A 25,454-nucleotide genomic window follows, 5' to 3' on the forward strand; every position below is an offset into this window, starting at 1 on the left:
GCTAGTTTGTAAAAATGTTTACATTCTGGTCCTAGGAGATGAACATTTACTGATTCAAAGGCCTGCAACCAAATTTTGTACCAACAAGATTTGGAGGCATAAGCTTTTGACAATCAAACTTTATACTCCCCCCCCCCCAATGGTTCTTAAGGTGCTATTGGACTCAAATCTAGCTTTTCTACTCTGAAACTGTTAGAGGCAGATAAATACTGACTGTGAACAAAGGCAAGGCAAAGAGAGAGTGTGTGTGTTTCATATATATAGCCTCTTGTTTCTCAATTACGCGCCCATGAGGCTCCACTTTCTTGCTAACCACCCCTCCGTATTTAGTTAATATAGTTAAATAAGATTACCCCCCCCCCAATTTGAAGAAAAATACCTTGTTCCATTAGTAGAGGCTTAATAGGCTGTCAGATCCTATTTACCTCCAGGACATGAAAAACCACTACCGCCTATTTCTAAAGGAAGATCTCCCACATTTATACCTTCCCACCCCTCCTGAGTCTGAACAGCCCTGTATGTTGTGAGGATGAAAGTGGGTATGAACGATGCTTGTTGTGAGGGGAGGGGGAAGAAGTCCTTCACTTCTTGCATGCCACAGGCTCCTGCCCCCCCCCCCAAACACCAAGCCAATCCTGCCAGGCCATTGGAGCTCAGTCTTAGCATGGCATCACCAGAAGTCTTGGGGCTTGCTTTCCCTGACCTATTCCTAGGGTTTTCCATAGCGGCAAAAAGAGTTGTTAGCAGTGTCCAGAGATATCAGCAACACTTTCTGGAGAGGAGTATTCTGACAGCACTGACTCAGAGAGCTGAGGAGAAGCACCATTCCCTTCCACATCCCAACATCCTGTTGCTACGACCACCTTAACTACACCCCTCCATGGCCCCGCCCAGTCCAGTGCCAGAAAGCAGTGTCCCTCCTCCTCCCACCTTCTCTAGTCCTGGGGCTGAAGTTTGGAAACATTTCCACACTCTCCCCAGTGACTCCTGTGTGGCAAAGAGCCAGGTGTGCCACACCCAGTTCAAAAGGGGTGCAAACCCACCAAACACTTGTCATCCTCCATTTTTTGCAAGCACCTGCAAAGGGTGCACCCCAGAATGTTGCCACCAGTGGGAAAAGTGGCAGTCTGCAGGAGGAAGAAGAGGCCTATTCCCTCCTAGCAGGGAGAAGTGGAGGTCTCTCCAAGAAAGGTTACCCATACGCAGGCTGCCATGGGCAGGGCATCAAGGCGGGCCACCCTCCAAGAGGTCAAAAGGGCTACATAAAGGGCCCAGGAAGCAGTCACTCGCCTTGTTGGTGAGATGATTGCTGTGGCTGGCCAACTCTTCTCCCTTGTGGAGGATGTAGCCTGTTGCTGACTGCAGTGGCGAGGGCTAAGACTCAGCTCTCCAGAATCATGCACTTCTTGGCAGGCCATGAGGGCCAGTCCTGCCACCAGGCTACGAAGTGGTTTTGCTCCATTTGCAGGGGACGGATGTAGATCACAGAATGCAAAATACCACAGTCATGTGATAAAGAAGCCTGAGGGAATAGATCAGTTGTGGCAACATCATCTGCGGCTACATGCTGGCAGAGGTGAAGCCTGTGTGCCTCAAGGGCATCGTCTGCCTGGTATACACACTTCAGCTGGTAGTGAAAGGTGCTCAGAGGCTGGGAGCACTGTCAAGGCCACATGGGACGCTACCCCTCTCAAGATGAGACCTTTGCTCAAGAGACCTGCTGGCACCTGACCACCCTCTTTTCATTCAGCATCAAGTCTTCCCATCTGCACAAGAGGCAGGGGGAAGGGGATTAAGAACGCCATCTACACCATGATTGCATGTCTGGTGGAGCAGAATAGTGCTGCACAGGATGTCATCTCCTTCATCCTGCACAGGGAAGAGAAGCTCAGCATCAGCTCCAAAGACTGGCCAACCATTTCCTAAATGGTGCATGTCTTTCCAAACCACTACAGACGTGCTGAGTGTCCATAAGACCAGCCCAGGACAAGTCATTCTGTTGATTTGAGGGCTGTACCAGGCTTCTGCATTAGAGCTGGCTGGTCTCCCACTGGCCAGCGCCTTGGCAGAGAGGTTGCAGATGGGCATCACCACTAGGTTGCATCCTCCCTGCAAAACAAGGGAGTGCTAGCTGGCTTGTGTAGACTGTAACCTCCAGACAAAAGGCGGCATTGCTCTACCATCAGAGAAGGCTCCTCCTTGACCATCAAAGAAGGCTCTGTTGAGCCAGGGTACTGCATATACAATGTCGGTTGGGGCTGTTGTGAACAGAATAGCATGAGTGCAGAAAAGACTGCTGGATCTATGCCCATCTAAAAACATATCTACATAAATACGTTTGGCTGTATGTTGGAAATGCAGCTCTTTCCTGCCGAGAAATGTGCCAGGCTCTGTGGTAGGAACAGCTTCTCCCCACCCCCACCCTCCAATTGTTTTCCATCCCTGTTGATGGGAGAATGAAGATCCTAAACAAAAATTAGGCAGCAATGACAGGATGTCCTGTTGTATTTATCTAGTAAAGGCAGATACATGACTCACAATGTTGGTTCCTAGAACATTATTCATGTGTTTAAACGTCTACTTTAAGACATGGTTAAAGGCATAACAAGGTTTGTTTGTTTTTTTGTAGTCTTACCCCAAGATGAACATAGGGAACTATGCTGCAAACTTTAGAATAGGATTAGGAAAGGGACTGAGAATGAAATGGTTGGTACGTTAATTAGGGATGGGCACAAACCACCTGACAGACTGACGTTCATCAAGAATTTTGCCTGGTTTGTGGTTTGCTGAGGCATGTTCAAGAATTAAAGGACCACCACAAAATGCCTGCGCTCCCCACCACTCAGCGGTTTGATTTCAATGGCTCAAGCCACTGCTCCCTGTGAAAAGCCATGGGGATTTCTTCCCTGTGACTGTGGGCGGAGTTGCAGAAACAGCTGCTATAGGATGACGTTCAGACAGCACTGCGAGGACTACATGTCTAGTGCTATTTTTAAAACCTTTTTGCCTTGACCTGGCTAGCCAAATCTCATCAGATCTCCGAAGCTAACTAGGATTGGCCACAGTTAGTATTTGGATAGGAATAGGAGGGTTGCCATGCAGAGGCAAACAATAGCAAAGCACCTCTTGAAAATCCTATAGGGTTACCATCAGATAGCTGTGACTTGATGACAAAACAGTGTTGCCTCTGAAGCTATAAGGAAAAAAAGCTCTGCATGTAGCTTTCACAGCACTGCCCCCCTCAGCTAAACATCCAGAAGAAGTTCCTGACAGAGCGGTTCCTCAGTGGAACATGCTTTCTCAGGAAGTGGTGGGTTCTCCTTCCTTGGAAGTTTTTAATCACAGGCTTGATAGGCATGTGGCAGAAATGCTGATTTTATGACCTTAGGCAGGTTGTGAGTGGGTGGGCAGGAAGGGATGTGTCAGTGCTTGTCCCTTGCAGCCCTTCCTTACATACCCAGGAATGGTGGGAGAATTTCCTCCAGGCAGGCTGGATTCTGGAGTTTTGATGGAGGAATCACTTGTGCATGAAATCGGGGTCACCGTTGGTGAGCAGGTAGTTGTGAGTTCCTGCATTGTGCAGGGGGTTGGACTTCACTAGACGACTGTGGAGGTCCCTTCCAACTCTATGATTAATTTCCTTTTTCTTACCTCGTTTGCAGTTTCAGATCTTGCCCTTTTAAAACACAGCTTTTCTATAACCTTCTGTCAGCTACAGCCTACCCCAATTCATTTTGCAAATTGCATTTCCAGACTCATTTGCACCACTTCCACTCACTGAAGCTTACGGTATTTTCAATAACCATTCAGATGTTTAGCTTAATAAGTTCTCCAAATTGCAAAGTACTATGTTCAATGTAATGGCCTCAACGTCTTCCAAAATAAGGTTAGAAATGTGTGTCCAAAGTATCTCCAAGTTTCAGCCAATTTATGGTGACCCCAACAAAGCAAATGAAAAGCAGAGGTCGGCCGTTGCCTGCCTCTCCCTTTCAAGTACTGTTTAGCTTCCAAGCTGTGACAACATCAGGCTATTCTATACCACACTCCTTACCAAAGCTAATGATATTCCTAAATATTTACTACTGCAGATAACTCAAGCCTTACTAGAAAATATTTTATTAATATCTAAATTATACTCTTGACAATTTTTCTCAAGTCAACAATTCAAACATTACAGAACAGCCATTGATTGTGGAAATGAATGGAGAGATCAAAGTCCATGATGATCCACTGTGCATCAGCAAGACTGTACCCACATACATAGGTTATGCTACATCTTGTCTGATCAGATCACCAAAATAAGCAGTTATGGTCTTCAGTCGGTTGTTCAGAAAATTTTGTTCTATTTCAACTTTCCCTCCTGGTCCAGCTAAAGAAGCAATCTAAAACGAAAACAGAAAAGAAAGGTTCAAAACGATACCTAAACATGCCAGATAAAAACAGAAAAACAAGCCAACTCCATTGCTTTAGACATTTTTCTGCCAGCCCATTTCAATTCTGGTAACACAGCTGAGTTTCCAGAAAACTGTCTAGGAGGATTTGCACTTAAGAGAAGTGAGGCTGCAGAGAGTTTAGATTGATCTTACACACCTGATTTCTGAAGTGCAAATTAGCACCAAATCCTCACCTTTTCTCTCTTATACATGTATGTGCAGGATAGATACATGATTAGGTGAATGACACTGACTGGGTGACATCCAGTTGTCTTGAGAAATGCACACAAGTATATCATACATTTATTTAGAAGATTCCATATCCTCTATTATATCTTAAATATTTATTATATTTTACATTGGCACTCTGAATCCCAGTAATTAAATGCTAATAAATTATGTTAACAGTAAAGGAATAATAAAAAACAACAAGCCACCTCCAACTCTGTGAACTAGACTATTTGCTGCCAACTAATACTAGTAAGGCTCTCTTATCTGCTTGCCCAGAGCCTGCAGATCCACTAGAGAAGCAAATACATTTAGATGTGCCAGAAAATGAACTGAGGCCACGTGAACACAACTGTATCTGACACTAAGTGGGTTGGTCCTGAGTACTGGCAGAATTGGATACCATCTTGAAACTAGATAAAATCAATTCAGCACTTCTAGAGAGCAAAGCACCAAGAGCAAAGCTCTTTTCTCTATCCAAAGGAGGCTCAAAGCGGCTTACAGTCACCTTCCCTTTCCTCTCCCCGCAACAGACACCCTGTGAGGTGGGTGAGGCTGAGAGAGCCCTGATATCACTGCCCGGTCAGAACAGTTTTATCAGTGCCATGACGAGCCCAAGGTCACCCAGCTGGTTGCATGTGGGGGAGCGCAGAATCGAACCCGGCTTGGCAGATTAGAAGTCTGCACTCCTAACCACTGTACCAAACTGGCTGCTTCGGGCATGAATGGCTGCTTTGGCGGCCGAAACGCCCAACTCTAGTTTGGAGGTTTGGAAGAGTGGGTGGGACATAAAACTGACAGGAACATTACACACAAGGAAAAACCACTGCACCAAACTGGCAGAATAAATATCCTGCAGTCCACTCTCTCCCCCTAGTTTGACCTCATTATGTAACTGACCATTACTCTACATAACTCTCTCTACAAAACAAAACCAGCATTGGTATATTAATCAACAGGGTAGGGGTCAGCAACCTTTTATAACTGAAGTGCCAAATTATACCAAAACCAAGAGTATCAGAGCCAGCATACTAAAAACTATTTGCATTTTATATACATAATCATTTACACACACACATATATAAACACACTAATGATAATTTAAGTTAATGCTCTAAAATGAACCTCTTTCTGCCTCTGCCTTCTGGAACTTCTGTACTGAGAGATTTGTACCCAGCTTCAGAAAAATCTTGTACAATTCCCCTCCTTGAGTGTTGATAGAGATTGAGAACAAATGCTTAACCAGTAGTTTAATATTTAATTTTATACAGCAGAATGGACCATCAAGGACCACCCTGCAGTAGATGGCACTGGCAAACCACCTTCACATTTTTAAAATATTTTGCCTTGCAAGCCCCTTGCTGGGATTGCCAGAAGTCAGTCATGATGGCATAAAGCTGAAAGCAGAGAACAAGTGCTACTCTGCTGCCTTTCCTAAGTAGACGTCATTAATGTTTCCATTTGTCAACAACCCTTGCTGCAACAGGGACTCCATTCTCTCACTTATACCATGCTTAAATTCTACTTGCTGTCAGCATCTGGAAGTGTTGCTCCACTCACTCTGACGAGGCCTATGAAATGCTGCAGACACTATATATGAATTCTTATCTACAGAATATCAAATTTCAGTTTGTGTTTATATTCTTCTAAGACTTCTGTTACAAAGTACCAGCTTAAACACACCGAACTTCCTCTATCTTCAAGTTATTATTAGCAGAGCAAACTTACTGTAAAGAAGGAGGAAGTGAAATATTAACTGTTCTTTAAATGACTGATTCCTTGCAGGCAGAAGAGAAATTAGATGGCTGTCCAGCCCCCTCCCACTGTATCCTTTCATTCAATATACACAAATCTTTGTTTTAGTGAAAACAAACAAAACCAGCAAACACACAACAGATCAGGAATCTTACAGTATAAAGGAAGCAGAAACTGACCAGTCTGAGAGAACCAAGTGCCTAGATAACGGCTTGGAGAAATAAGGGCTCAAATATGTATATATGCTAGGACAGGGGTAGTCAACCTGTGGTCCTCCAGATGTTCATGGACTACAAATTCCCATGAGACCCTGCCAGCATTTGCCAGTTCCACTTCTTGGTGTACTGAGTAAGAATCTCTAATCTGGAGAACAAAATTTCATTCCCCATTTATCCACATGCTGCCTGCTGGGTGACCTTAGGCCAATCACAGCTCTTTCAGAGCTCTCTCAGCCCCACCTACTTCACAGGGTGTTACGGGAGAAGACAAGGCAACTGTAAGCATGGTAAGCAATAACTCAGCTCTTCTTCCTCTTAAAAATATCTATGTTCATGTGTATAGAGTACACAGACAGCAGATCAGATGACAGACCTGCCCCCTGGCTGGATAGTCAGTCTGCAGACAGGGTTTCCCATGGCAACTTGTTCCACAACAGTAGTTTTGCTATGTTCAGTGATTTTTTTTAAGTAGAAGAACTTTATGCTGTATAAGTGCATTAAGGATAATCATCTTATCACTTTACCTGTTGAGAGTGAAAACTAAATGGCAGCCATGGTAGAAATTAATACTAGAGTGCAGAAGAGAGAACGTTGTAAACTGGATGTTACATAAAACTAGCCTAACAGACTGATTTAGAAAATGAACCAACAAGTTAACTTCCCTGTGTCAGGAAGATGGCCCTGAATGTGATGCACACATAAACACACCCCTCCCAAAAAACTTTTACTGTTCACACTTGTATGAAATAAGGTGATTTCCCCCTTCCACCCCATTCTTGGCAGCACACCTGGGGAAAAAATCTACTCTTCCTTTTGAGTAAATATAGTATTTACAAGAGCAAATGAAACATTCAAATGTAGGGAGCGATCTGCATTAAATTCTTAAGAATTGCAGGACAGGAAGGTTCATTCCCTTCAAAGTACCACAGACAACATCTCCAACAACTGAATCAGAACAGGGATATCTTTCAGTCACAGCTAAACTAAGGCCCAAAATACAAACCAGAAAATGCCCTCAACTTCTTGCAAGGGAAGTCAGCAAAGGTGAAAAAGTCAATGCACTAAGTTGCATCTTCTTTCCTCTCCTGAAAGAACTCAGCAGTTTCTATTCCAGCACATGTACAAAGGACTGGGGAGCTGTAATCTAATTGTGGGCAGGCCTTTTTCCTGAAACCAGACTTCACAAAAGTTCACTGAACTCTATCAGCTCATAAGGGAAAGAACTGGATTGCACAAGACTTCTAATGCAAACTGGCTGAAAAAAAATGCTTTTGGAAATCCCAGCCAATACTCAGTTCCTGTCTGTTGTGCATTTGAGATATTAAGTCACATTCTTGTCATTTCCCATATTTCTAGGCACTTGCAATGTTCTCGTTATTTCTGAATGTCTTTCAGAAATAATTTGCATCTGGAATTGGACAGCTACACTTCAACAGCATGATGAAAATCAGACTAAGAAATTTAAGCTAAGCTCCAGGCCAGGTGGCATTCCCTGCACAAGCTCAGGCAAACCCACTCCCTGGTGATGAGGCACATGCAGGCAACACAAGGAGATTGGGACATCAGGCTACGTTTGCTATTTCCCCTCTAGGCTTCCCTCTTTGGCCAGAACAAGTCAGAGACTTCACTAAATGCTGAAAAGACAATAAAACCCCAAAGAAAACATCATTGGTAATGAGATGATATAGGTCATGGATCACCATCAGGTAGTTTGTAGTGGATGCTCGCTGGTGGCCACAAAAATGTAGGCACAGAAATGTATGTGGAAATCAGAGAGTAAAGCAGCAGAAGACGGGGTAAGAACTGACACAGGGGAAAGGTTCTGTGAAGCCCCAAAAGAGGGACAGAGTGCCTCAGAAGTTTATGATCTCTCCTTCAGTAGAGGTCTAAAAAAGCTGGATGGCTGTAGGGATACGAAACTGGAAGTTGGACTAGATAACTTCCACAGCCCTTTCTTATTCTGGCATTCTCACTATAAATAATGTTGGCTGACATTTGCTTGCTTCTGTGGCTCAGATTTGAAAGGAAGACATATCATTTCCTGTCAACTATGTATCTATGTATCTATCCCAGACACTTTGGCATGTTAAGTGCATGTCCAAAGCCAACACGAATTCTTGCAAACCATCTATTTCTTTCAAGTGGGTAGCCGTGTTGGTCTGAAGCTACACAACAAATTTATTCAAGTCTGAGGAAGAGTGTTTGCACTCGAAAGCTCACGCCTTGAATAAATGTTTGTTGGTCTTAAAGGTGCCACTGGACTCTGATTTTGTTTTGTTGTGCATCTATTTCTTTGTTTAAAGTAGGGTTTTGAGAAACAAACTAAAAAAGAGGACGTATTTCCCATCTGACTACTTCAAACAAAGTATCACTATGAGAAATCTCATTTTAATTACCACTAGTGTTTGAACTATGATAACTACAATTCCTAACCTTCCAAATCCAAAAGAGAACATTTTCATCAGGTTTCCCCCCCCCCAAAAAAAAGAGCTCAAAAGAGGATGGACACCCAAAAAAGGAGAACATCTGGTTGTTGTTAGGTTCTGTCAAGTCTTTCTGACTAGTTGTATGATTGTGCCCTCTAGGGGGTAAAAAGCAAAATGTAATAACAGAGTGTTCCATATTACCATGACACACCTTATTCTTTAGCTTCATGGCTTATTACATAGGAAAGTAACTAGCTGGATTCAAATGGTACTAAGTACCTGCTGGAGAGAGGGGATTGGCCTGACCATTGTGAATGTGGCGGTTGAGAGCAATTCCTCTTTAAATCAAATTAATTATTCCAGCTATTAGCCATTAGCTGATCAATGATCGAACTGACAAAGGAAACTGATCTGAATCCTTTCGCAATTACTTTCAATGCTCATGTGTTAAGTGAGAATCTGAAGTTTTCATAACTGGAATAACCACATTTCTGTTATCTTAGAACTACGATTAAGCACTGTATTTGCCCCTTAATACAGTTCTTCATGTTGTGGTGACCCCAACCATAAAATTACACAAGTGCTCTTTCACAGAAATTAAACTGAAACTGACCAATGGCGTGAAGATCCATTGTTCATGATTGTATATAAATTGGTTTCCCCCCAGGGTTTCTCAGTTCAGTTCTGCCTCTTGTCCCACCATGCCGATCTCTCTCTTTTCCATTGCTCCAGACAGACAAACGCTCTATTTTGATCTACCTCGCAAGGCTGTTGTGTGGATGGCGCCCCCTCCAGCCAAGCTGCTTGCACTGCCATGACCCCTGTGAAAGGATCGTTCGACCCCCAAAGGGGTCCCGACCCCCAGGTTGAGAACCACTGCCCTAAAGCATAAAAATAAGCAACTACTTTATGTGTAAATCCTGGTAATTTCTCTCTCACATACAAAACCATCTCACTGTGCTGCAGAGGACACTATGCTTCTTGAATATGGCAGGAGGGTAATACCCACCCATAAGACTGTTGCCAAAATTATTCACAGTTAAGCAAACCACTGATAACATGCTATATGGTTACAGTTTACATGGGAATTATTTTTAATGCTGTAGATTCTGTTTTTATAATACATTTAGATAAAACGTGGCTTTCATTTCACTTATTTCCAAAGGAAAAATACCACAGTTCTTTTTAGTGTTGTCAAATATTTCCTAATTTTTACATTTTTCATGTCATGATGAATTAGAAAAACCTAAGCAAAAGAATTTTTTTATTTCAAAAGACCTTCAAAATCTACTTTTCCATTGGAAAAATGAATAGCTGTTCCAGTTTTGTTCAATGCCTTAACATCTCTACTTTTTGACAGCAGCCCTGCAGACTTGATCCTGTGGGTCCACTGGGCCAGCATCCTAGAAGAAAAAGAGCTGGTTCTTGTGTGCCGCTTTTCTCTAACTGAAGGAGTCTCAAAGCGGCTTACAGTTGCCTTCCCTTTCCTCTCCCCAAAACTGATTCCCTGTGAGGTGGGTGAGGCTGAGAGAGCCCTGATATTATTGCTCGTTCAGAACAGCTTTATCAGTGTTGTGGCAAGCCCAAGGTCACCCAGATGGTTGCATGTGACGGAGTGTAGAATCAAACCCGGCTCACCAGATTAGAAGTCCGCACTCCTAACCACTACACCAAGCTGGCTCTAAACAACCAGTCAAATGCTTTCATGGGGCAGGAATGCAACAACTGGGGCTTCCCAAGTTCACATGTCCGCCTTAACCATTGTTAACCCAGCTGCACTCAAGGGTTACTATTTACCTGGTCAATATCAGCATTACGAGGGAGGAAGTACACTATGTTGTTTGTAATCATCTGTGATAGCTTGAAGATTTCATATGTAAAGATGAGTCAAGGAAAAAAGATAACATATCCCTTTGGGAGGTTCTCTTAGTAAGGAAGCACTCCAACAAGAGCAATACATTATTCCACAAATATAAACTGAATTATCACCTTATATTGAAGATGAGTTCATTCAAGCAGTGGAGTCGCCCTCTGCATGTTCAGTCAACATAGGTATGCTGGCACAGTTCCCTTACTTATAATCACTGGCTTGTGAGCACAGTGTGGATGCATAGTGTACATGTAAGTCAATGACTCTGCAATCTGAAATACTGCTTTTCAAATGTTCCCAGTCACAAGGAGGGAGTCCACTTACATAGACTCTGCTATACGAACCTGGTGATCATGGGAGATGGGGCCGGCCATGCTTGTGTCTGTTCCTGTCCTTTGTGTGCTGGCAGACTGTGTGGAAGGGGAATGTGTAGAGGGCTAAAGAAGTGGTAGAAACTGACAGAACGGACTGTTATTACTTCAAGCTATGAAGTAGTCCAACTGCCTGAGATGTGCAACAGCTAATTAAGGAAGAAGGACCCTCTAACCTAAAATAACAGAATAAATTTGCCATCCTGCATCCTACAATAGAAAATACTTATAGGAAAAAATGCTAAAACAAGATTTGATGTGAAAAAGGATATCCATTAGGAGAGATCATTGTTTGAACATCGAAGATTTCTGCAGTGGCATATTCAGGCCCACCCCATGGAGGGCTCAGGAATACAACGTCAGCTTTCAGCCCACTTGCAAGTTGCATGAAGTCCCCACATACGAACTCTATCTGGTCTGCAACTCCGTACACTTCCGCATTGTTGCGAGCAAGAGCAATCTTCACGGGGTCAATATCGACTGCAATCACTGAGAAGAACAAAACAGATATCTATAAATGGCTGCAAAAATCAGATCCAGCCTATTATTGTCAAGCAAGTTCTGAAGGCTTAAATTTTCCTGGCGCTTCAGGGACATTTTAGATACAAGTTCTTTTAAGGATTTTCACCATGGTCAATCATGGTAAACTGGCCACAGGATTAGTTCTAAAAGATGTATCTGCAAGTTCTACTTACCTTCTGCTTAATATAAGCCATGCTAAATTTATATCATTTATCTTCCATGTAAATGAGAGAACTAAACTGCTAAAATGCTGCCCAGGGCTCTTGAAGGCATGAGAGAGGAACCCAATCTCACAGCAGGTTCCTGACTGACAGTCTAATATATTTAATATTTATATACCACCCTCCTGTGTGGCTCAGAGCGGTTTACATAGAACGTAAGAGAACATGGACCAGGTACAGCATAACTCAGTAATAAAACAATAGTGGTAACAGTAATAACAGTAGTAACAGTGGTTCAGTGATAGGTTGAACAACATTAATATGATAACTATCCCATGGTTGGCCAGTTCAGAGTTCTTGGGAAGGGGTTCTGGTGGGTCCAGCAGATGTTGTTGGTTCAGTTGACTTCAACCAAATGGCTGAGTTCTACTTTTTACATTCTGAGCCAACAGCCGCCATGATCCCTGGACAGGTGCAAAACACACAAATGTGCCAGGCCTGTCTTTAAAAGTCTAAGACATAATCAGTCCTGCAACTGTGGGAGACAGCAGAGTGAGCAACTGGTAACAATTAACCATGAAGGAAATTGCTCCTTGTTTAGGAAGCTGTAACATTGTCTAACAATGCATGGCCCTATATTTTGCCTGTATTTAAGACATGTGTCAGCTTGGGAGTGTTTTCGTTGTTAAAACTATTTTCAGCTTTAACTACAGCAATCACATTTCAAAAATATTGACTATACCACACAATAAGAGATTCAAATGGGTAGCTGTGTTGGTCTGAAGTAGCACAATAGAATCAGAGTCCAGTAGCACCTTTAAGACCAACTGTTGGTCCTAAAGGTGCTAATGGACTCTGATTCTATAACACAATGAGAGAGAGAGAGAGAGAGAGAGAGAGAGAGAGAGAGAGAGAGACAGAGAGTGAGAGACAGAGAGAAGCCTTTTACCTCTTTTTGCTGCCAGGGCAAATTGAATAGCGTTCCCCCCTACGCCACAGAATGCGTCTATTATGATGTCAGAGTCAAATGACTGCTTCACACGCTCTGCAATGTGCTCTGCAATCTTCTCAGGAGTAACAGAAAACCATCCCTCTGTCAAAAAACAAAACAAAACACAACTGTTAAATTTCAGAATTCAACCCACAGACAAGTCTGGATTTTAAATTAATGGAGCCTTAGATCCAAACTATATTGGTGGAAGACACTTCTGTCAGCAAAAAAGGGGGTGTCCCCCAATTTCCCTTTTCAGCGCAGACTCCCCCCACCTCACCCCATTCTATTCCTCAGGGAGGGGAACACACAACCACTGCAGCAGGGAGAGGAAGCTGCTCGGCTCATTTCAGATAACGTCTCAACAAGCGTTTTTGGTGTGAAACAGCTTCACGCGTACATGTAGCATCATGCAATTTTACTACAGATAAAACACGACAGCCAGATATTCAAAAGAAAAAGGTTTCAATTCAAACAGTGAGTTGTAAGGTCAACAAATTAAGAGCTTACCTTTATCTAACTGAATTCCTTCATCAAATCGAGAGAACAGTCTATACCGTTGTGCCCAATATTTTCCTAGCTCAGGATCAGTGGCTATTTCAGGAGGCAGGGACTGTGGGGGTCTGATTCTTTTCTGCTTCTTTTTCTTGTTTTTCTTCTTTTTAAGAGAGTCTTTTTCACCTTCACCAAGAGGAAAAAATAGCTCCATGGTTAGCCTATCACTCTCAATCTGCCTGGCTGAAATGTTAAGATTTTCAGGGCAAATGTGAACAATGTTATCATACCTTTCAAGATATGGGATTGCAAGATAGAAAATATAGAAGTCGTCGTGACTGGCTTTGATTTGGCAGCACTATGCAGGGCCAGCAGTTCTAATTCATTACATGACTAGCAATTCATGAAGGTAGAAAAATGTCCCAACAAAAATGGGCAATGGTAATGTATTATTAAACAAATGAGACAGAGAAAACACTTGACAAAAAATAGCATGCAAAATTTTTCTAAAATCTTTTGAAAATGTCTGTTACTTTTTATCAGCATTTTCAATCACTTGCGTCATCTAAAAACACAGAAATTCCCCAGAAAGATTAACATAAAACCATTTGTTCCAACTAAACTGTCAAAACTACTATATCGCTTTCCAATAATTTATTATTTGTTAAAACAGGACACTGGATCAACGGGCAATTCCCGTGGGTGGAAGGGCTTTGTGCTTTCTCCCTTCACCCCTCAGCCCAAATGGGCTTCCAAAATGCAGCACCCTCTTGACAGGAACAGCTTCCAGTGCTGCAGAGAAGTGGGGTGATGGTGGTGGTAAGAAAGACATTCAGGCAGAATTCCTTCTACCCATGGAAAACTGGTGGATCCAAGCCATTCTCAGTTCTTGTTGTTGTTTTAAATTCACTGAAAATAATCAGAACTGGATGAGATCCAAACAATCAGGAGAAGAGGCAAAGGTATTTTCCTGTCATTCCTTCTCCCCTGTGGTCCTTTCTGAACTCCAGAAAAATGACTCCTGGATTCACGGGACCCTCATGGACAAAGCACATGTGTTTCTTTTGTTCTGTGGTTCCAACTGTAAGCTGCTTCAAGAGCTGCATGGAAATACCATACCACGTGAAACTGCGACCCTACTACCCGCCGATGTTGGCACTGACTGGCTGTCGGTGGGGAGGGGCTTCCCACTGAGCACCAAACAGAGAGCTGGCATGTTGCCAGGCACCACAGCAAGGCCTCTGAATGCTACCACAAAAGCACCGTCGCACCCCCCCCCCCCGCACATATAATAATGGCAGGGAACTGGTGAAACTGCCCTAACTTACTGCTTCAAGCACACTCTCCCGAACGGAAAGGGAGCTATTTTGCTGCAAGTCCCCTCCTCCCATCAGTCAGCAAACCCCAGGTTTTTTCTCTCTTGCTTAATTTGTGATAATGTGACAACGTAAGGTATATACTCCCACACCCATTAGAATTTTCTCGTACCTTCCGTTTCCACCTGCAGATAGTCTGGGATGTCCATGGGAACTAGTTGTCTTCCTGATGGACATTCTTCTTCTTGTTCTCCTGGCCCTGATTCCTGCGAGTTACAGCCAGACGTTGCTAGTACCCCCTTCTCACTGCTTTTCTCTTCAAGGCTTTCAGCTTTGCAGGAAGCAGAACTGGAAGGTAACAAGCCACAGTTCTGGAAATCCAAAGCCGTTTGAGAGCCACCATCGCTTTCCTGCTCCTCTAGATCACTGCTTGTAGAAGTGTTGTGAAGTACATCTTGCAGGGAGTCCTGTGATTTCACTTCCATAGGCTCATTCACTTGTTTCAAGAACTTTTCTACCTGGAAAATACCATGCATCACAAACAAGATGGGCCTCATATCAGAAATTATGGTAATAAAGAAATCACCTAGATAGAATAAAAGCACATATAGATTTCCAGTTTCAGCCTACGCTACATATCATAACAAACCATTTTCGAGTATAAATTCCAAATACATTTACAAGGCATACTTTTTTTGTTCTATTCATAATTTTGCAATTTGTTTCTAGTAAAATACAGAAGTTATACCTCCACAGAAGTGGAACTACGTGTCTGAGAAATTCCTGTTCTTTATTACCCAGTTGACTTATCTACACATTCTGTAATGCTTTTTTGTGCATATATTTTGGTACAACATTTAAGACATAATCAGACCTTGCAAATACACAGGCAAAGATGTACTGCTATGCAAATGAGCATTATGCCACATGCTTGCCCACCATCTACATGTTCACCATGAATCAACAAATAATGGTTCACCATTTCCATCCCGACCAGGATTATTAATCATGAACAAACCATGGTTTGGCCAACTATGGTCTGCACTAAAGCAGAAGTCATTAATCCAAACAGGAGATGGGGTACAGTGTTTTAGCACTGGGCTCATTCCTGTTTCACTAACCCATGGCTTAGAACTATGTCCACCCTGTCACAGATTTTTCTCTTGGAGTCACAAGGGATATTGTTCCAAGGTCTGTCTTCACCTCAGTTGTCTCAAAAACATTGTTTTTACAAGTGAGAGATCCATAAGATTCACTGGATAGGGGAATTCCCCCCCCCTCCATCAAAGCAGCTCTGGTTTGAAACTTCACTGCTCACCTTTGAGACCAGCTGTGGAGGCAGAAATGACTGGCAGCTGCTCAGAGCAGTTCCTGCATCCACCATAGAAGTGGCCGGGCCCAGATGTTCACTGCTGCAGAATTCTGGGGAATTTAAATCCCGTTATGTATCATTACTTCAGATTATTTTGAAAACCTCAGGGGTCTCCCAAGTTTGCAGGAAAATCTGTTTAGCATTGGTTTGTGTCAGTCCACAGAGTTAGGATCTGCAGAACGGGCCATATGTTGCTACTGGATACATAATCTAAATGCAGTGTGGACTAAACCGTTAGGCATTAGTTATTAAGCTGAACAGGATGTTGAAAAATATAGTAAAAACAGCACTTTGCACTTGTGTTCTATCAAGGTTATTACTATATAAATAATAGCTACCTTATTTAAGGTCTTGCTCTTCTTACAAAACAATGTATCAGATTCTTCTGTAAAAAAGATGTGTTTGTTTTTCATCTTGACTGTTCTGCGCATGTCTAAGATGTTAGCCTTAAATTTCATATTTTTATTGAAATGCGTCACTCTTCGTTCACTGAAGCCAGGAATTCCCCTGTATCTGCAGAAAGATTACATTTAGCAACAACTTTTCACTTGGAATACCTTTGCTAAAGGTAAAGGTATCCCCTGTGCAAGTACCGAGTCATGTCTGACCCTTGGGGTGACACCCTCTAGCGTTTTCATGGCAGACTCAATACAGGGTGGTTTGCCAGTGCCTTCCCCAGTCATTACCGTTTTACCCCCCAGCAAGCTGGGTACTCATTTCACCGACCTCGGAAGGATGGAAGGCTGAGTCAACCTTGAGCCGGCTGCTGGGATTGAACTCCCAGCCTCATGGGCAAAGCTTTCAGACGACTGCCTTACCACTCTGCGCCACAAGAGGCTCTTATACCTTTGCTAAAGCCAGTAATAACACAATACAGGATACATGTGGAAATACAATATACAAGTTATCAACTTTTAAGTCAACTTTGTCTCTAGTTAATTAGTCACTACTTGATGCATATACAAAAAGTTTTCTCTAGAAACATTTAAAAGAGACTTAGCTGTCCTCACAATATAGGTTGAATTCTCCTCATTTCACACTAGCACGTTTCTCAATTGCATCCATTTTACATTTCTTAAAATAGTTCAAGAAGGGCTGACAATATTTTGAGATTCTAACTAGGGTGCTTTGGCTGGTCTCTTCCAGTGCAGCCAGCGCCGCGGGGGGGGGGGGGAGAGGGGGAGGCTCGGGTGTCAGTGCGCCTGAGTGTATGCGCCAACCAGCGCACTGATGGCTGCACCCCCGCCCCCCCCCCCCCGCAGTGCAGCGTTGGGTGCGCCGGGAGAGACCAGCCACTTTGGGCACCGAAGCACCCAACCCTAACACAGTCAAATAGTATGTTGGCCACGGAAGCACAGTCTTTCCTTTAAGAGGGTTAGCAAGAATCGGCCTTTCACTACATTCAAGGGGAAGATGTTAAATCGTGCCACAAGTAATTTCTTACTTTTGTCCCATGCCATGTTTGAGACCCAAAAGGCAACAAACACTTTCTGGATATGCCTGAGCCTGTTCTTCAGCATCTAGTTCGTGGCTAAAAAGGAAACCAGAAATGTTTTTGTTAACCATCAAGAAAAAAATAGCTAGAGATACAGAAATATAGCTACACTACTCAGAACACTGGCCCCCTCAAAGGAGAATGGATCAGAGACTTAGCACTGAGTAAGGAGAGGGTGTCCTAACCTGCACACCCCAGGCTATCCAATTTCATTAAATCTTCAAAGCCAACCAGCGTTGACAGCCAGCTTGGTTGGGAGACCACTAAGGAAATCCCGGATTGTTATGTGGACGTAGGCAATGGCCAACCATCTCTGAAGGTCTCTTGCCTTGAGAACGCTACCAGCTTGATGGCACTTTCCAACACTAGGGAGAGGGGCATTTTGAACTGGAGAACAACTAGCAACACTGCTCAGATGCAGTGAGCGCCACCACGAAGCTGCTTCTTACTGTCATGTTACTCACCTAATGAGTAAAGTGGCCCAGAGTTTCCTTCAAAGTCTCCAGTTTATTAACAATGGAAGAATTTCTCTACTTCTCACATCATGACTTTGTGCAATTCCCCCCCCCCCCTTCCCAGAAAACTGGTCTACCTACTTTGACTCTGAAGTCAAAATACTATAGAGGTATAAATTATTTTCAGCTAACAGGAATACACACATATAGGAATGAAGTTTTCTCCACTCAGCATATCACAGGAGTTACTAAGCAAACACAAAATACTGCTTAACTACAGACACTATATTACCATACAATAAGGATCAATGATGCAGAACTGTATAAATATACAATGCCGGATTATTAAACAAAAAGAAGAAATGACTGATAACCTGCCTCCTCTTTAGTTTGACAGGCTTACGTTCAGGGGGCTGCTCTTCATCATCACTGTTATTAGGAGAAACCCCACCTTCTGTGGCATCTGCCCTAGATGACCGCTGAGACGCTAAAATGGAAACAGAAATGAATAAAAGATGAGGTAATTTAAGATACTATTTGGAAGCCTTTTTAAGATGTCATAATGCTTCGCCTTGAGACCTAATGAAATTAACTCATTAACAAATGACATTCCTCACCCCTTTTATTGGGCAGTGTCATATCTGACTTTGGGGATATACTACTAGATCTCTCAATTTACAGCATCAAAACAATGCTGTTTTGTTTGTAGGTCGTCTTTTTGAAACATTTTAAACCATTTCCTCATGAACCTTTTCTCAATGAGGTATCAGCCTATCTGAACTATTTGCTGACGGGACTGGGGGGATATTCTCCATGCTTGGGGGTAGGGGGCTTTAAACATCAGTATCCTGGGCACACTGCATTTTTCTATACCTGACTGTTTATAGGTCTGGGAATATAAGGAACAGCCTGCTGGATCAGACTAGTGTTCCATCTAGCACCGCATCCTGTTTTACACATCAGCCAACCTGCTGCCCTAGAAAGGAAACAAGCAGGACCAAGCAGCCAAGTTCTTCCCTAACGTTGCCTTCCGGGCAATGGGAATCAGAGGTTTACTGCATCTGAGTGTGGTTACCCTTTTAGTGCCAATGGCCTCTCCAGTTGAAAAGGACCAGCAAGTGACATGAAAGACTGCGATCAGAGACCCTGAAGAGCTGCTGCTCATCACAGCAGATCATGCTGACTTTGATGGACTAATGGTTTGATTCAGTATAAGGCAATTTAGTGTGTGTGTGTGTGTGTGTGTGTGTGTGTATTAGCCATATGTGTAATAGCCACTAACAGACCATCTATGCTCATGGCTTTCATTGCATTTCCTGGCACTAAATCCCACAATTTAATTACTTGCTTAATGAAGAAGCACTTCTTATCAGTCCTAAATTGACTTCATTAGGTGTCCTTGAGTTCTAGTATTATGGAAGAGGAAGAAAAAATTCCCTCTATGCATTTTCTTCTTCTCATGCATCCTTTTATAAAACTGCACATGTACAAATTACTTAAGCTGGATGCAAGGTATATGACTTATCACACTGGAATATCCCTCCCCACTGGACTTTATCCCTTTTTAGGTCAGAAGAATGCCGTTTCTGACCGTGGCATACCAACCTGGCTGACATCCTTTTTCTGAAGACACATTTTTTTCCTTTGTTCCATTTTCAGAAGTTTCAGCCTGACCAGAATCACTTCTTGAACTCAGTCCTTGATTACACGTAGTATCAACCACATTTGTTGAATTGTTCCATTTTGCTTCTTCAGAATCAATATTCATTTTTCTAACCGCAGAAAGCATTTCACTACAAAGTTCATCAGGTAGAATGAGATTATCCTTGCTGCTAACAACAGAAGAAAGATGGGGACAAAATTCTGAATCCAGTATTTCTCCAGTGTCACCATCTGCATCAATATCTGGTGTTTTTTCTTCTGGCTGCCTTGTTTCTAATGTGTTTTTTGTTATGCTGCCATTATGCACAGCATCAACAGTCCAACCCTGGTTTGCCCAGTAGTGAAACTGCTCCCAGTAATACCAGTATAGCTCGCTATAATGCTGCTCCCACTTTTCTTTCATTTCAGGATTGCTCCAAGGTTCAGAGTCACCATCCTTGTATTTCTCCTGCCAACTGTGCCACAGAAGTCCTTCTCCATATTCATGCCAATATGCTCCCCATTTTTCATTCTCATTAAGCTTTTCCAATAAAACAGCCCCATTTTCACACTCCTCTTCATTCTTACTCTCCTTTTTAATTAAGGACTCATCCTTGAAAAGAGAGTGGTCGTCGTCATCGTCACTTTGACCCTCTGCCAAAGTCTCTTGTGTCATTTCCAGTATATCTTTTTGGAGCATATTTTTCTTTTTCTTCTTTTTCTTCTTGAGTATTTTACACCTCTTGCCAACATTTTCACAATCCTGAAATTCAATAAGAGAAATATTAAATGCCTGTGCCAATTTTGCATACACACTGAAAGTAACAAATTCTGATTTCGTATGGATCATATTTCATTTAGCCTGCAGAGGAGGCGACTAAGAGGGGATTTGATAACCATCTTCAAATATTTAAAAGGCTGCTATATAGAGGATGGAGCAGAGTTGTTCTCTCTTGCCCTGGAGAGACGGGACCAGAACCAATGGGATGGAATTAATTCAAAAGAAATTAGATCTCAACATCCAGAAGAAGTTCCTGACAGTGGTTTCTCAGTGGAACAGGCTTCCTCGGGACGTGGTGGGTTTTCCATCTTTGGAGATTTTTAAACAGAGGCTGGATAGCCATCTGACGGAGAGGCTGATTCTGTGAAGGTTCAAGGGGGTGGCAGATTACAGTGGATGAGCAATAGGGTTGTGAGTGCCCTGCATAGTGCAGTGGGCTGGACTAGATGACCCATGAGGTCCCTTTCCAACTCTATTATTCTATGATTCTAACAGAACTTGGATGAATACCTCTCTTTCAACAAAGTCATTCTATGCAGTGCACTGATTGCAAAGCCTACATCTGTACAACATCCCAGTCCCCCAATGGAATGAAGAGCATACTGTTGCTTTCTGATGTGTTATTTTCACTGCAATCTTTTGTACCTTTTAAAAAATTCCCCACTTGCTAAAGTCTATTTTCTCTGTTCCCGTTCCTAATTTACTTTGACTTTCCTTCTGGAGGCAGAAGTACACATAAGTTCCATGGAGGTTCTTCTTGACTATTCCATTCGGGGTCAAACAACCAAAGGATACAATAGACATAGGATAATTTGGTCAGACTAATGGTGGCACGAATTAACTGAGTGGCAAACTCATATATAAATATTCATCACTTTCGAATCAATTGTGAGAGATGGCATTTGTAATACGTGCAATCAAAGCCATCTGCAACATTATTCAAGATTCTGCCTTACAACGTGCTTCAGAGGTTTCAAAAGAAAACTTGATTATTTTTCTGCCAGCTAATTCCTGTTATTTGGAAATATCCTTAGAGAGCCCTATACTTGTAAAATTTCTTTATCACTAACAAGATAAACAAACCTTGACAACAGATCTGTATGCAGGTGCGCAGCAAATATAATCAAATGGTTTCCAAGAAACAGAAACTTTCAGAGACAACCTCACTACATTTTCCAATTCTAAACCATTTTTTTGTACTTGCTGAGAATATGGATAATGTACATTTACGATCAAGATTTTAAAAAACTGAAGTTAAAATTCAGAAAATATAGTTAAGATGCACAAATATGAAGTTGAAATGCAGTAAATTCTTTTATGCTATAGTTTGTCAACATAAGCCCACGCATGCCAACAATTAAAAGTAATACTCAATGAATGAAATAAAATGGATTTTACCACAAATGCCTTTGGGCTAGTAACAGTGCCAAATTGCACAGGTAACCCCATACTCTTCATAAGTTCAGTCTCTGAATCAAATTCATTTTCTTCTAGCGTAACAGCATGGTCATTTGATAAATCAGCAGACGCAATGGGATTAAACTTTTCTTCTTCCTCCTCAGTGACTATGTCTTCCCCTATAAACAAACAACATTAGAGTTACAGGATGCTTTTTGTTTCCAACTAATCAACTGCAGATTTCAGCAACCTTTCAGTTTATAGATTATAATATCAAATCATTCTGACCAACAAGAATTCTACATAACTGAAGCATGTCTATTTTGCAAAGCTAAACATATGCTTAGGTTATTTGTGAGGAGAAGCACGGTTGCCACCACAATGGGGATCACCGGAAAGTTATACTTGCCGGACCTGGATAGCCCAGGCTAGCCCAATCCTAACAGATCTCAGTAGCTAAACAGGGTCAGCCCTAACTAGTGTTAACATGGGATCCCTCCAAAGAATACTAGGGGTCTGACATGGAGGCAGAGAATGACAAACCATCTCCAAACACCTCTTGCCTTGAAGACCCTATGGGGCTGCCCTAAATCAGCTATGGCTTAACAGAATTTTTGACCCATTCAATTTAAATGCAATCATCCCACAATTTCCAATCCAAGTTGGATTAGTTTCCAACTAATCAACTGCAGATTTCAGCAACCTTTCAGTTTATAGATTATAATATCAAATCATTCTGACCAACAAGAATTCTACATAACTGAAGCATGTCTATTTTGCAAAGCTAAACATATGCTTAGGTTATTTGTGAGGAGAAGCACGGTTGCCACCACAATGGGGATCACCGGAAAGTTATACTTGCCGGACCTGGATAGCCCAGGCTAGCCCAATCCTAACAGATCTCAGTAGCTAAACAGGGTCAGCCCTAACTAGTGTTAACATGGGATCCCTCCAAAGAATACTAGGGGTCTGACATGGAGGCAGAGAATGACAAACCATCTCCAAACACCTCTTGCCTTGAAGACCCTATGGGGCTGCCCTAAATCAGCTATGGCTTAACAGAATTTTTGACCCATTCAATTTAAATGCAATCATCCCTCAATTTCTAGATGCAAGAAACGTAAGGGGAAAAAAAATCTTTTCCAAGACACAAAGTTTAGCAATATAGTTTAAATGCATCTTACCTATACTGTCATTTTCATCATTTACATAAAACCCCTTTAAGCCTTGTTTGTACAATTTTCGGTCCCTGGGAGAAAGGGCAAGATAAAAAATACAACCATGTTACATCTTGAGTCAATTTTACTTGCTGAGCCACCAGCCTTAATGAGCTTTCTAAACCAATTAGCTGCTGCCATAACAGAAACGCAGAGGGAGACAGCTGCTCCATTCTGAAATAAGCATTGATAAAGAAGAGCTGGGTTCCCCCCCCCTTTATTGCTCAAAGGAATCTAAGGAACTTACCATCTCCTACCCCTCCTCTCCCCACAGAAGACACCCCATGAGGTAGGTGGGGCTGAGAGACTCCCGAGAACTGTGAGTAGGCCAAGGTCACCCAGCTGGTAGCATGCAGAAGAGTGTGGACTCAGGCCCACTTCTCCAGATTAGAAGCCACCACTCTTAACTATGCATTATCTTTAACCGCTCCTCACGGAGCAGAAGAAATAAAACAGTAAGGGCCCTGAGGGCGGGCCCTGTCCAGGATGAGGAAGGGTGCCGATAGACCCCTTCCCCTGGACTGACAAGCAGAGGGCTGAATCGGGAGGCGCTCGCTTGTCAATCCAGCCCCAAACTGCCAATCAGCAGCCGCGCACAGCGCGGCTGCTGATTGGCTGCTTGGCCGGACAACAACCAATTGGGAGGCTCCCAACCTGCTCCACCCCCCACCAGAGCTTTTCTTCACTCCACGGCGGCCATTACTCTGCTGGCTGCCGAGAGCGAAGGTAGGCTCGCTGGCCCCAGCCCCGACAACAGCTCCCCAGACCCCAGGGAGCCTGCTCGCCGAGCCACCCAGCACCCTCCCCGGGGCCTGGGGAGCGTTTTTCAAAGTTGGCCAGGGAGCCAAAATGCTCCCCAGGCCCCGGGGAAGGCGAGCTGCAGCTCCGTGAGCCGCGGATCGCCTTCCCCGGGGCCTGGGGAGCGTTTTTCTACATCGGGGAGGGGGGGAGCCAAACCATCCCCCAGGCCCCTAGGGCCCGCTGTATTTTTTTTACAGCGGGCTATACTGCTATGCATTATCCCTTCCTAAAAGAGAACCTGGATGTAGAACCCTTTAGAAACAGCGAACAGTATAGGCATGCACTTCAATCTACCCTCCATACAATTTTCAAGTGGCAGGTGGGAGATTAGTTGTACGGAGCTACAACCCCCAAATGTAACGTCCTGCCATGTTTTCTGTAGCAGGATCAAAAGTGGCTATCCAAATGAAGTATAACGAAGTATTGTTCCAAACAAATTTAATCTCTATTTCCTTGTCTTGCACAGTGATCATACGAATTATTCTCTTTGGAAAAGTCGGTCTCTTGCAGTCCCCATGTCTTCTGCAGCAGGCAGACGCAAAGCCGGGGGTGGGCAAACTGTGGTCCTCCAGAAGTCCATGGACTACAATTCCCATGACCCCCTGCCACATCTGGAGGGCCACAGTTTGCCACCCCTGCGCAAAGCCATGACTTACCACTCCCTCCCCCCGCCCCGCAAAGGAAGTGGCTCTGAGAATCTCCCGCTCTGTCCAACTTGGGAAGGCCAACGCGAGCTGCCCCGCGCACGACGGCTGCAAAATCGCCCCCCGCCGCGGGCACGCGCAGACCCAACCCCGGCCCCAGACTCACTCCACGAAGACCCGGGAGCACAAGCAGAGGATCCTCCCGGCGCTGCTGCCGCTGTTCCCTTCCTCTTCTCCTTCGCCCTGCAACGCCAGCAGCAGCTCGGCCACCATCAGGCTCCGCGGCACTTCGCGCAGCATAGCTGCGGCACCCGCCGCCAACCAGAGGCCCCCCGAAGCCGAGGCCCCGGCCCTACGGCCCAGGAAGCATGGCCCTTCCGCGCCGAAGCACCCTTCCGGCGGAAGCACAGCTCCTCGGGTGCCACCCCATTGGCGTCCGGGGGCGGAGCTGTGGGTCGTTTATGTGCCTCCGGATTCGCGGGCAGGGAAGTCCGCCGCCGCGCCGTTTTCCCTCCCTGCTTGGGGGGGGGGGGGGGGGATGAGGTCAGCGCGCAACCCCTCGGGATGCCTAGGGGTGCTTAGGACTCCCCCCTGGAGACTGGCACCCCTACTTCTCTTGGATGGTTCCCGGATGTTTCTGGGCCCAATTCAAAGGGCTGGTGTTGACCTTTAAAGCCACATACAGTTTGGGGCCAAGAATCACGTTCCCATAGGACCCTATCTGACGGCTGTGCTTTTCTTCTGTGGTTAGATGGTGGCAACATGAGACCTTTTTGAATTGTGGCACTGAGGCTGTGGATCTCCCTCCACTGGGATAATCTTCTATTACTACACCACACTACAGTCTTATACCAGCAGATGAGG

The 25,454-nt window shown here is 43.7% G+C and overlaps 1 protein-coding gene across 1 annotated transcript; it reads right to left on the reverse strand.

Moving 5' to 3' along the window:
• Nucleotides 1-4,100: 4,100 nt before the first annotated feature.
• Nucleotides 4,101-25,005, reverse strand: TGS1 (trimethylguanosine synthase 1). Its single transcript, XM_077352390.1, has 13 exons — nt 24,757-25,005; nt 23,113-23,177; nt 21,929-22,107; nt 19,714-20,512; nt 18,487-18,595; nt 17,603-17,689; nt 16,497-16,671; nt 14,959-15,304; nt 13,486-13,656; nt 12,934-13,077; nt 11,570-11,790; nt 10,858-10,932; nt 4,101-4,382 (listed from the first exon to the last, which is right to left on the reverse strand). Exons 1-13 carry the CDS (start codon nt 24,888-24,890, stop codon nt 4,266-4,268), a joined length of 2,622 nt encoding a protein of 873 aa, XP_077208505.1. The 5' UTR covers nt 24,891-25,005; the 3' UTR covers nt 4,101-4,265.
• Nucleotides 25,006-25,454: the final 449 nt, after the last annotated feature.

This window comes from Paroedura picta, chromosome 9 (genome assembly GCF_049243985.1).
Source record: "Paroedura picta isolate Pp20150507F chromosome 9, Ppicta_v3.0, whole genome shotgun sequence".
NCBI classification, from domain to species: domain Eukaryota; kingdom Metazoa; phylum Chordata; class Lepidosauria; order Squamata; family Gekkonidae; genus Paroedura; species Paroedura picta.